The sequence below is a fragment of the Astatotilapia calliptera genome, chromosome 11 (genome assembly GCF_964374335.1).
Source record: "Astatotilapia calliptera chromosome 11, fAstCal68.1, whole genome shotgun sequence".
Taxonomy (NCBI): Eukaryota; Metazoa; Chordata; class Actinopteri; order Cichliformes; family Cichlidae; genus Astatotilapia; species Astatotilapia calliptera.
Window position 1 is genome coordinate 8,203,322 of NC_137432.1, and position 12,452 is coordinate 8,215,773.

A 12,452-nucleotide genomic window follows, 5' to 3' on the forward strand; every position below is an offset into this window, starting at 1 on the left:
CCATTTTGTGCTATTCATTAAAATTCAGTGGGAACACCATTGTGATTTAAATCCAGAAACATCTGTCTCTGTGGATGAGTCACTTAACAGTAGCAGACTGAAGACTCTGTTAAAAAGAAGACACATTGATGGGTTGTCTTTCAGAAGTGGTTATTTTAGTGATTGAGAGTTTTCCGGTGGAGGACCAGCACCAGTTATAGTAGCACAACATTTTGTGTAAGGTCACAAATCGTTATGATGTTATATATTTTTCAGAAATGTTCATTTAGGCTTCAGGAGAATGAATATAATCCAAGGTTGCAACAGTCTAGAATAAACTGAAATAATCTGACTGACATATTTTGTGTGTGTTAATTACTCCATGTGGAAAAAGCAACAAGGAAGCTTAAAGGAATTAAGATGACAACAGTCGGTTCAATGCACTTAGTAAGGTAAGGTAAAGACGCTACAATAATACAGTGAAAACCCCAACTATCAGAGGACCCTCTATGAGCAAGCACTTGGTGACAGAGGGAAAGAAAAACGCCGTTTTAACAGCAAAAACCTCCAGCAGAAGCAGGCTCGGGGAGGGGCAGCCGTCTGTAGCGCTGCCTTAGTGGAGGTTTTTTAAACTGCAAAAAACCTAAGCTTTAACATATTTGTGATAATTTGGTGTAAACTTGGTGTATTTGTGTTGGTACTTGGTTTAAATTGTAGCTGGTCCATAGAGAGTCCATAAATTCACTACCAGTTAAATTCTAGAAGTAAGTCTACAAATTTTGTTCTTCAATTGCATTTTTTGTGGCTTTTTAGGACTCGACAAAAAGGAAACGATTAAAACTAAAATGTAGTCTCAAAATTAAATGTCAGCAGAGTTCATAATGCAGAGTCCAAACATGAAAAATATCTCCCTATTATTTCCCACAACCCCGAAACATCAGTTTGATTACAATTTCTAATCCTTTCATTAAAAAAACAAACAAAAAAAAAAGCAATCAGCCATCCTTAACCATTACCTGGGTTTGATGTTATCATGAGATCTGTATGTGATAATTAGCTATGCTGCGATCCATGTAATGAAAGATTATTTTTGGAGATGTTCACAGATCACACATGGTGGGAAGTATGGAGGGAGAAAGAAACATGCACGCAGAAAAGATCCAATCTTCCCACACTGTTTAAAGCAAACGGATAGTAGCAGATGGTAATGTGCAACAACACGGAACGCCTGCTTAGTAACAGAGTTTTATTTCACCAATACAGAGCAGCCTGGAGATGAGCCTCGTGCTGCCAGCTTCGATAAGTTCCCCATTAGACTCGCTGTGTGGTGTGTTTGTGTACAGTACGTTTGCACATGCACACTGGGAAGCACGTACACCATTTAGTTCTGATTCCCTGTCGGCGCTGCATTAATAAGCATAATATTCTTCCCAGATTTCCACAACCTTTTTTATGCTCATCTTCTCTTGTCTTTGTTCACAGCTCGTGTGAAAGGAACCAAATGAGCACGCTCATTTAACTTTATAAGAAGCTCATTTACAGTGGGGCAAAAAAGTATTTAGTCAGCCACCGATTGTGCAAGTTCCCCCACTTAAAATGATGACAGAGGTCAGTAATTTGCACCAGAGGTACACTTCAACTGTGAGAGACAGAATGTGAAAAAAAAATCCATGAATCCACATGGTAGGATTTGTAAAGAATTTATTCGTAAATTAGGGTGGAAAATAAGTATTTGGTCACCTCAAACATGGAAGATCTCTGGCTCTCACAGACCTGTAACGTCTTCTGTAAGAAGCTTTTCTGTCCCCCACTCGTTACCTGTATGAATGGCACCTGTTTGAACTCATCATCTGTATAAAAGACACCTGTCCACAGCCTCAAACAGTCAGACTCCAAACTCCGCCATGGCCAAGACCAAAGAGCTTTCGAAGGACACCAGGAAAAGTATTGTAGACCTGCACCAGACTGGGAAGAGTGAATCTACAATAGGCAAGCAGCTTGGTGTGAAAAAATCAACTGTGGGAGCAATCATCAGAAAATGGAAGACATACAAGACCACTGATAATCTCCCTCGATCTGGGGCTCCACGCAAGATCTCATCCCGTGGGGTCAAAATGATCATGAGAACGGTGAGCAAAGATCCCAGAACCACACGGGGGGACCTGGTGAATGACCTGCAGAGAGCTGGGACCAAAGTAACAAAGGTCACCATCAGTAACACACTACAACGGCAGGGAATCAAATCCCGCAGTGCCAGACGTGTTCCGCTGCTGAAGCCAGTGCATGTCCAGGCCCGTCTGAAGTTTGCCAGAGAGCACATGGATGATACAGCAGAGGATTGGGAGAATGTCATGTGGTCAGATGAAACCAAAGTAGAACTTTTTGGTATAAACTCAACTCGTCGTGTTTGGAGGAAGAAGAATACTGAGATGCATCCCAAGAACACCATACCTACTGTGAAGCATGGGGGTGGAAACATCATGCTATGGGGCTGTTTTTCTGCCAAGGGGACAGGACGACTGATCCGTGTTAAGGACAGAATGAATGGGGCCATGTATCGTGAGATTTTGAGCCAAAACCTCCTTCCATCAGTGAGAACTTTGAAGATGAAACGAGGCTGGGTCTTCCAACATGACAATGATCCAAAACACACCGCCCGGGCAACAAAGGAGTGGCTCCGTAAGAAGCATTTGAAAGTCCTGGAGTGGCCTAGCCAGTCTCCAGACCTCAACCCCATAGAAAATCTGTGGCGGGAGTTGAAAGTCCGTGTTGCTCGGCGACAGCCCCAAAACATCACTGCTCTCGAGAAGATCTGCATGGAGGAATGGGCCAAAATACCAGCTACTGTGTGTGCAAACCTGGTAAAGACCTATAGTAAACGTTTGACCTCTGTTATTGCCAACAAAGGTTATGTTACAAAGTATTGAGTTGTATTTTTGTTATTGACCAAATACTTATTTTCCACCCTGATTTACGAATAAATTCTTTACAAATCCTACCATGTGGATTCATGGATTTTTTTTTCACATTCTGTCTCTCACAGTTGAAGTGTACCTCTGGTGCAAATTACTGACCTCTGTCATCATTTTAAGTGGGGGAACTTGCACAATCGGTGGCTGACTAAATACGTTTTTGCCCCACTGTAAATCAGAAGTCCTTTGATCAAAAGGAACTCTTTTGATTTAATGATTAACATTGAAATAAAATAATAACCAAACCTTATTACCAAGTACACCTCTAAAAGCGTTGATGATTACATGTCAGACAAATTACAAGAAAAAAATAAATCTCCCTCTAATGCAACTGTTCCTTTCACAATGTTGAGTCACAGGTTTCAGTCACGATGATGGTTGGACTGGATGTTTAAGCTCTGCTGGTTACTGGAAATGAGGAAAGCAGATTTTATTTTGCCACGGTCGCCCTCTAATGACCTGAGCTGCTTCCTGTACTGTGAGCCAGGCAGGCTGGGGGCCTTTCTTACATCTATCACCACAGTCAGAGGGTAATGATACAGGCGAGCCAAGGGGAGGCAGCTGAAGGGCCAGACATCTCCATCTTCCTTCTCAGGAGTCATGCTGACCTACACACACACACACAAACACACACATACAAAACCCAGACACTTGGATGACATTGTGCAAATCTACTCTCTTTATTACTGTTTCTCCTTGGCCCGCAGTCCTGGAGTACATTTATACATTTCAATTTTCTCTCAGATTCTATAATTACTTTCTTCTCCCTGAGATGGAAAAGATTGACTGTTGTTCTTATTTTGGGTTGGCCCTTTGTTGATATGTTAAAATGTCACCCGCTGTCACTGTGTACTCATTTACTGATTTTTCCATGCTGGTTGGGTGCTGCAGTGGCGTTTTGGATTTTGTCCCAGGGGGAAAAGTCTTTAAAGGTTTAGGAGTAAACAAAAGCAGACTGATATAATTGGACTCTGAGGGTAAATATTATTTCAAATGAGCTCCCCAGAAATCCTGGGAGAAGATGCTGGATATACGCAGGTTTCTCATTAGGATTTGAAATGTGAGCACAACTTTGTGGCTGAAATGCAGTGAAATGATCTCTGTGTCGCTCAGTTATTCTGCCAAATGTGTGCCATAACCTTATTTGTACACCTGAAAGCTCTTTGATATTTGAAGACATGTTTCATTATTTAAACTTGTACAATAATACATAATTCTTTAAAAAAAAAAACATATTTTGGTATTGTTGGGATTATCCTTTACACCAGGTGATAGTGACTGAGCTGCAATGTGTGGTTTTTCTGTGCTCAGACTAATTAGTTATGAGCAGCAATATGTAAAATCCTTCTGCCTGTCTGCTCAAATTAATCTTGAGACAATGAATTTCAAATTATCTCTCTGCCACAGGAGCAAATGAGTCTGATTGTTCGAGTCACTGAAATGTGCATGCATGTATGAATTATTTGTACGATGAATAAAAACAAACAAAATACTGACACTGATTAAGTGACAATTTTACCAGTCACAGCTACACAATGATGTGGAGAGGATTCAGCTCAAAGCATTAATGATCATTTCTCATTTTAAGAACTGGTGTCAAAATAAAAATGGCCTTCAAATTAAAAAGATGGAAATCGATGCAGTTAACTGTTCTGAAATATGAAATGATGCAAAACTGACTTTTTCATCTGGTTATTTTTTGTTTGTTTGTTTATTTAAAGAGCTGCTGCCTACTTGTATCAAATAGCTCTTTACCCTTTAAACTGAAATCAATAACACTAAGTGAGTGTTCTCTGTTGAATTTCTGCTGCTGTTATTGCGTCCAGTGGGATAGCTCCTTATCGCAAATGCTGACCAGAAAAAGGGAGAGGGGTCCAAACAGCTGCATGCTCCCCCTGTGGGATCATAAAACTTGTTTTTATCTGGACACAGTAAGAAGAAGAGGGAGAAAAAAAGAAAGAAATATGCAGGTTTGTCACAGCCATTCATCTTCTGAGTTTACGGGCTGGAGACAAATTGCTTTCTGTGAAAAAATTAATTGAAATGTAGCACTGAGATAAGTAAAACTAGAACTTTATCTCTATGGTGTATTCTCCGGAGAGCAGTGATAACCATAAACTAACTACTGAACTTTCTCTTCAGTTCTCCCTTACTGTGGACTAACTTCTATTTTATGACCATAGTTTTATAGTCTTTTTAGAACATGTACTGATTAATATTTTAAAATTGTCTCTTGGGAACTGAGATGGTGATGCCATTAAAAAAAAAAATCAAATCCTTAGCGAATAGATTTATTCAACATGTCAGCTCTGAATGGCTGTTGCCATGCCTGTCAAACTGTTTCAGATATTGTGTCAGTCACTTTGCTGCTATAAATCCCCCTTCCAACCCTCGGGCTTACATGTGTTCCCTCAATCAGGATCGGAGTTAGAACCTAACTCTCGTATTAAAAAAACAAGGAAGTATGTCATGTATTTTTCTGTTTGTTTGATTGTATATTTAATACACTTTGCTTTAACCACACATCTGAAGTACTGTTGCAACACCACAATTATACATCGAGACTCTTTTGAAAGAGATACAGTTACTTCAGACATACTTATACAACATGTATAGCTGGAAAGTGGACTACAGTGTGACACTGTAAACAACTACAGCATTCTTTGTCTTTTTCATCAGATGGGGTCAGATTTTTAGCCTGTTTGTTGAGCGGCCGTATTAGTGCACAGCGAGATGTGATGTTCAGGCTGTACATTTGCTTATTTTTTCATTGTGATAGACACAGAAATGAACACATTATTGCACTGAGCTACAGAGAGGCAAACGGTCAGACATCAGTGGAAGGAAGCAGGCTCTCAGTCCAGAGAATTTCAGCACTCTGGAGAGCTCCTCGGTAGGCCACATGTATTGAACAGCGTCACCCGACCTGACTGACAGAGTGTCCTGTTTCAGTGTATTGATTCGTTTAAACTCTGTTCACTGGGTGAACTCCGGCTCATGTTTGACAAGCTCGCCATGAGGGATTTGACTTTGTGTGCGTAATAATTCCTCAGGTTGACCGAGGGCACCTCTTTTATCCCCTCGTCGAAGTCGCAGCTTCTCATTGCGATCTCCAGCTGTTTCTGTCTCTTGTAGAAGAGGGAGAATTTGTTGAAAATGAGCGTAATCGGAAGCACAACTACTAAGATCCCGGCCAGGATGCACGCAGAGGCGGTTAGTTTGCCGGCAATAGACACCGGCACCACATCACCGTATCCCACGGTAGTCATGCTGACCGTGGCCCACCACCAGCATGCCGGAATGGTGGTGAGATCCTCGTTATCCTCTTTCTCCACCGTATAGGCCATGACGGAGAAAAACGACACCCCGACTGCCAAGTAGAGGAGCAAAAGCCCCACTTCTTTGTAGCTGTTCCTAAGTGTGGCTCCCAGGGAGCGGAGCCCCGTGGAGTGACGGGCCAGCTTCAAGATGCGGAAAATTCTCATCAGCCGCAGCACTTGCGCAACGCGTCCTAGATTTGCCAGTGCGGGGCTGCTCTCCACCACCAGGTTTATGAGAAGTGTCAGGTAAAACGGAAGTATGGACACCAGGTCTATCACATTTAACGGATGATCGAAGAAGTGCAGCAGATCTGGCGCCACAACGAACCTGGCCACCAGCTCCAGAGTGAACCAGCCGATGCCAAAATGTTCCACAGATTCGAAACGTGGGTCCTCTGTTGGCTGGCCTTCGCTGTCCAGCAGGCTGAACTCACTCATACTGTTCATGCACATAGTGGCTATGGAGCCGAGCACCACCAGGATGGAGAGGATGCTGATGATGCGGCTGGCCACGGAGTAGCCGGGGTTATCCAGCATCAACCAGATGCGCCTCCGTGCGCTCCCGAACAGCTGCTTATCAAACTTGGAGGCGTCGTTGTAAAACTCCAACAGCTCGTCAAAAGATGAAGTGGTGCTTCCTTCATCGCTGCGGTCATCCCAGTCTTCCCGGTCCTGGTCCATTTTCCTACAGTGGTAGGAGCTGCTGCAGCAGGAGTCGATGAAGAACTCGTTAATGCCCCAGTACTCGATCTCCTGACTGAAAGAGAAGATGCACAACTCTGCCATGACGTGTAGCCGCCCCGTGTTGTAAAAATTCAACACGTAGGGAAAGAGCGCTGGGTTCCTGTCGAAGTAAAACTCTTTCTCCGTGTCGTCGTAGTCATCGCACAGTTCCAGGATGGACTCTTTAGACTGGCAGTGGAGCAGACGCGCGAGCCTCGTCTCGGGAAACCGGGAGAGAGTGTCCGACTGGAGACGTTTCTTGAAGCCGCCCACGTTGATGCGGATGGCGGCGTTTTCATCCGTGTGAGCCCCGCCGCACGGTTCCCCCAGGACCTGACCTGTCATATCTGGAGAGAGGAATACACAGAGACACACGAAACACAGAGAGACAGAAAGAATGGGCGACAGACGGCAGACACAAAGCGGAAAACACAAGAGGAAGTTTTTGTTTTTCGAACTGCAGTTTTATCAATTCATAGGCTAATAAACCTTGTTTTTAAATGTGAAAGACCAAAGTGATGAGCCTTTGTTAGAGCCACGTGGGTTCTATGAAATAAACGAGAAGAAAACAGGAAGGATTTCGGCTTTAGCCGCGCCGAAACAAAGACAACTGTAAGAACTTACTTTAAAGCGCGTCCAGTTCACCGAATCCTCCGGAAAGAAGACTCAACAGCATTTCAGCTCCAGTGATGGCACGTTTTAGTTTGTGGGTAACCTGCGCGCCTGCAACAAACGCCGAGACCTTTGTTCACTGGATTCCAGAGAAGCGGCTCTGTGCCAGGTTTATTTGGTAGAGGTGGACGCCTATTTCAAGCGCAGTCGGCGCGATATCAAATATAATTTCGCCTCCAGGCAAAGATCTTCAAATATACCCGAAGGCTTGTTGTAGATGGCAGCCCTTACATCCTTCATCCATTGGGCTTTCCCCCTCCTCCTGCTACAGGTATCGGCTACACTTATCACAGGAAATTCTGGGAACCATAGGAACTGATACACGCCCTGGCAGACGCTTTTATTTCTGCGAGGGAATTCCTCTCTCTCTCTCTCTCTCTCTCTCTCTCTCTCTCTCTCTCTCTCTCCTTTCTATCTGTTGCTGAGCAGCAACACGTAGCTCTCCCTCTGCACCGCCCTCCCGAAGTGATCTCAGCATCACTGTGCTGAAGGGCGAGGTGCAGATTCGGGTAGAGAGGGAGTAGCCAACCAACGAAGGCGCACACACAGGCAGACACAACATCACAATAACTGGAGAGTGGCTTATTGGAGCCAGCAAATGTGGTAGCATATAGGTTTGATGTTGTTACCGTAATAAAAATAGACACACACACACACACACACACACACACACACACACACACACACACACACACACACACACACACACACACGGTATTCATATCTTGTGGGGACATTTAATTGACATAATGCTTTCCCTAGCCCCTTACTCTAACTCTAACCATGAAAAATGGATGCCTAACCGTAACCGTAACCTTGTCACTAAAACCATATTTTGAGTCTTAAAAATCCCTTCAAACTTGTGGGGATTGGATTTTGACCCCCATAATGGCTGTTGGTCCCCACAAGTAAACTTCCAATTTTTGATCCCCACACAGATATAAATACACGCTCACAAACACACACACACACACACACACACACACACACACACACACACACACACACACACACACACACACACACACACACACACACACACACACACACACACACACACCATTCAGCTAACATAAATGAAAAAACAAAGAAAACAAACAAAAATCTTTAAATGGCCAAAATATCCATAAATATGTCCTGATTTTTATGACTGCTATAGCTCCAGCCTCATTTCATGTGACTCGTTTTTGTCTTGCTAACTAGATAAATGCACACACCCTAAAATTCACTTTCCGATTTTGTAAGAATTCTCAAGGCCCAAACTGAGAAAGCCAAAGTAAGGCCTTCAGTTTCTAGTGCATCAAATTTCTAAAGCTCCATCAGCATCACAGAAGACACCAAAATAACAGACTGAGAAGAAACTATCATGATGAGTAAAATGAACTGGGTTTCCAAAATCTCGAGGCTGTCTGCTCATGTTAGGCTGAAATAGCCCTTTTTGAACTAGAGAGAAACCTTGTACGCGTCCTGAATGCCCTCTGTTGTTATTTTTGCGCAGATGTATGTAAGTAAGTAAGTAAGTAAAATTTATTTATATAGCACTTTTTAAGACAAAAACGCTGTTACAAAGTGCTTCACATGAAGACATGTCAAACAAACAATATAGCAACATAGAGGAAATATAAAAGCATATCAAACAAGCAATAGTACAATATAAATATAAAATAAAACAACATATTACGCATTAACATTACCCAAATGCCTGTCTAAACAGATGAGTTTTAAGCTGTTTTTTAAAAGAGGCCACCGTGTCGATGGTGCGTAGTGAGGAGGGTAAACCGTTCCACAGTATTGGAGCCAGGGTTTGAAAAGCGTGATCCCCCTTTGTTTTCAGACGAGTCCGTGGAATAGATAGACGACCACTATCAGTGGATCTAAGAGTCCGCTTCGGAGAATAGGGTTTGAGAAGCTCCGAGATATAGATGGGGGCCTCACCTTGTAGAGACATAAACGTAAAGGTGAGGATTTTAAACTTATATCTATACCCAATCGGAAGCCAATGCAAGGATTTTAGTATAGGAGTGATATGGGAAAATTTATTGCTGTGGGTTAAAAGCCTTGCTGCAGCATTTTGAACCGCTTGGAGCCGATTTAGTGAGGCCTTAGATACACAGGAGAAAAGTGCATTACAATAGTCTAGCCGGGAGGAAATAAAGGTGTGGACAAGCATCTCCAGTTCGGTTGTGGAGACAATAGTCCTGAGTTTGGCAATATTTCTTAAGTGAAAAAAGCAGGAGCGGGTCACGGATTTAATATGAACGTCAAAGGACAAAGATTGGTCGAAAATTATCCCAAGATTTCGAGCAGTGGCTTTTATTGTCGATGAAAAAGCACCCAGATGTTGACTAATTTGGGGCTTGATATTCTCTGGGGCAAGGATTAAGCACTCGGTCTTGTCTGCGTTCAGTTGCAGGAAATTGTTTGTCATCCAAAGATTAATTTCCTTAAGACAGTCCATAAGAGTGGATAGCTTGTCTAATTCCCAAGATTTAAAAGAAATGTATAATTGGATGTCGTCTGCATACAAGTGATAAGAAATATTTTTGAAACCGCTAATGATCCGGCCTAAGGGAAGAATATATAGTGAAAATAACAGGGGGCTTAAAACCGAACCTTGTGGGACTCCACATAGAAACTTCGCCACGTCTGATTGGAAGTTTCCCACTGAAACTAGGAGCGTCCTGTCTTCCAGAAATGAGGTGAACCACTTTAGAACAGATCCAGATATCCCTACCATGCAATTTAAGCGATGGATTAAGATCTGATGGTCAACGGTATTGTTAGATTCTAATATTATTTTATGCCATGTTATACCCCGAATTAAAGATTGTGAATTATTATGTAGTTTTAGTTTGCATTATTCTCCTGAATTAGAAGAAGCTGATAACTATTGCATTAGTTAAACTGATTTGCATTACATTAAATTGCTGACTTGTTGTGAATGAATGATATTGTTTTATGATGCTGCTGAGTTATAAGAAATCTAATTTGTCTGAGTAGAAGAGAACAGAGTGTGCTGGAGTTTTCTGCCCCATTTCAGCAGGAGCAGATAAACAGGGAGCCAAGGTCGTAGCTTAGGCGCTGTGTGAGAGAAAGCATGTGAATGTTTAGGCTTTGTATGATAAGGTGGAGGCACCAGAGGCTATAAAAGTTTGAGCAATGCTCCACCATTTTGAGATTTTGAGGCTGTCTGCATCAGTGTCCATCTCCCACGCGTGTGTTCATTAAAATCATCGTTTGACTCAACCCGGCCGGACCAGTGTTGTTATTGTGGTTTTTTCTCTTGTCTCCATCCCCAATATTTTGAACCTTAACAGTATCAAAGGCTGAGCTAAGGTCCTTGCCCAGCATCCCTGGTTTTATTGATTAAGAGCTGAAGGTTTGGTCTCACACATGGCAGCATGTCTAATGAAGGCGATAGTGCCTGCAGAGAAAAAGCTGCCTTTTCTTGGGCGAATTCTTAGTGGTATACCATCAGTTAGGTCTTTGTCACGAGAGATTTTGCACATAAAAAAGGTTTGATGCAGGTAAATTGTTTGTGACTAAGCTGTCGAATCAATCCACAAGAAAAATAGAGCATTATTGGTTTGTGCTGTTTGAAGTTTTCCATCGCAGCACAAACTTATAAGTTGCCGCTATAAAGCTCTGTTGAATCTAGTGAAAGCTTTGACAGCATCTACTTCTCCCCCAGCTCGTGCCACTACCATCGTTTTAGCTTTCGTTCTTTCCAGCATCATTTACTGGCCATCTTGTTGAAGATACCGGGCCTTAGTTCCAATTTGAAATACATTTAGGAGCATTGGATGCAATTTCCTACTCACTGTATTGTATTGCAGCACTTGTTTGGAAATATAATGGCCACAGGCAGCACTGGAACTGTTTACAACTAAATAAGATCTTTCACTGCCATATTTTTCCCCAAGCAGGCAGAACATTAATATTTCATCACGTTTTTTTTGCCCAACAATTGGAGCTTAACATGAGTGTGCAAACTCATGAGACTGCCTGAACAGATTGGGTCTTTACAGTTTCTTTCATGCACTGCATTGTCATTCTGCTTTTAGGGTTTTATGAAAACCAAAAAAAGTGCTCTATATGACGGTATTATAGATCATCTTGTGGGCCTCTGCAGATCCTTGACACCCTCTCACAGCAGCTCTGCAGGATTTGGAAAGCTTAACAAGAGCCTAGAAAGGACAAACAACCACTCTCTGCTGATTACAATATTGCAAAATTACAGACTTTCTCTTTTCGCTTGTGGGATCCATCTGTGTTTGCATGGGAATGTAGTGCTGTGGGTATAATCCTATTTAGTCTATCATTATCATCATTCAGCAGGATCTCATTGACTGCCTCGGTATCATCCTCTGTTGACTGTGATTCCTTGTTTTTTGTAGTCTGTATTATTTGATTATTTCTTATAGTATTTCCTCTCACTGTGCAGGAGTGCCTTTTAAAGCTAATGTATTCAGCAACATGTCTTTGCATTTGGATGGCTTTAGATGTCAGCATCTTGGGATTAGAGGGCAGTCAGTTTTATTTGTGTGTGTGTGTGTGTACACGTGTTGGAAAAGACCCATTTTCTGTGCAGGGTATCTGATTTAGGTGATAATATAGGTGCCTCCTCACTCTGCAAGCTTGATCGGTCTTGAATGCTATCTCCGACAGCACACACATACACCTCCCTGGATTTAATTAACGTTGGTGAGCAAGCTTGATGTTTGTAATAGCAAATGACGTTAGGACTTTGTTCAGGATTACTGGGGCGGTTTTGTGCTAAATTATT

General features: G+C 42.4%; 1 protein-coding gene across 1 annotated transcript; it reads right to left on the bottom strand.

Moving 5' to 3' along the window:
- Positions 1–5,425: 5,425 nt before the first annotated feature.
- On the bottom strand, positions 5,426–8,069 carry kcns2 (potassium voltage-gated channel modifier subfamily S member 2). Its single transcript, XM_026185545.2, has 2 exons — positions 7,619–8,069; positions 5,426–7,341 (listed from the first exon to the last, which is right to left on the bottom strand). Exon 2 carries the CDS (start codon positions 7,337–7,339, stop codon positions 5,900–5,902), a length of 1,440 nt encoding a protein of 479 aa, XP_026041330.1. The 5' UTR covers positions 7,340–7,341; positions 7,619–8,069; the 3' UTR covers positions 5,426–5,899.
- Between the last annotated feature and the right edge of the window lie 4,383 nt (positions 8,070–12,452).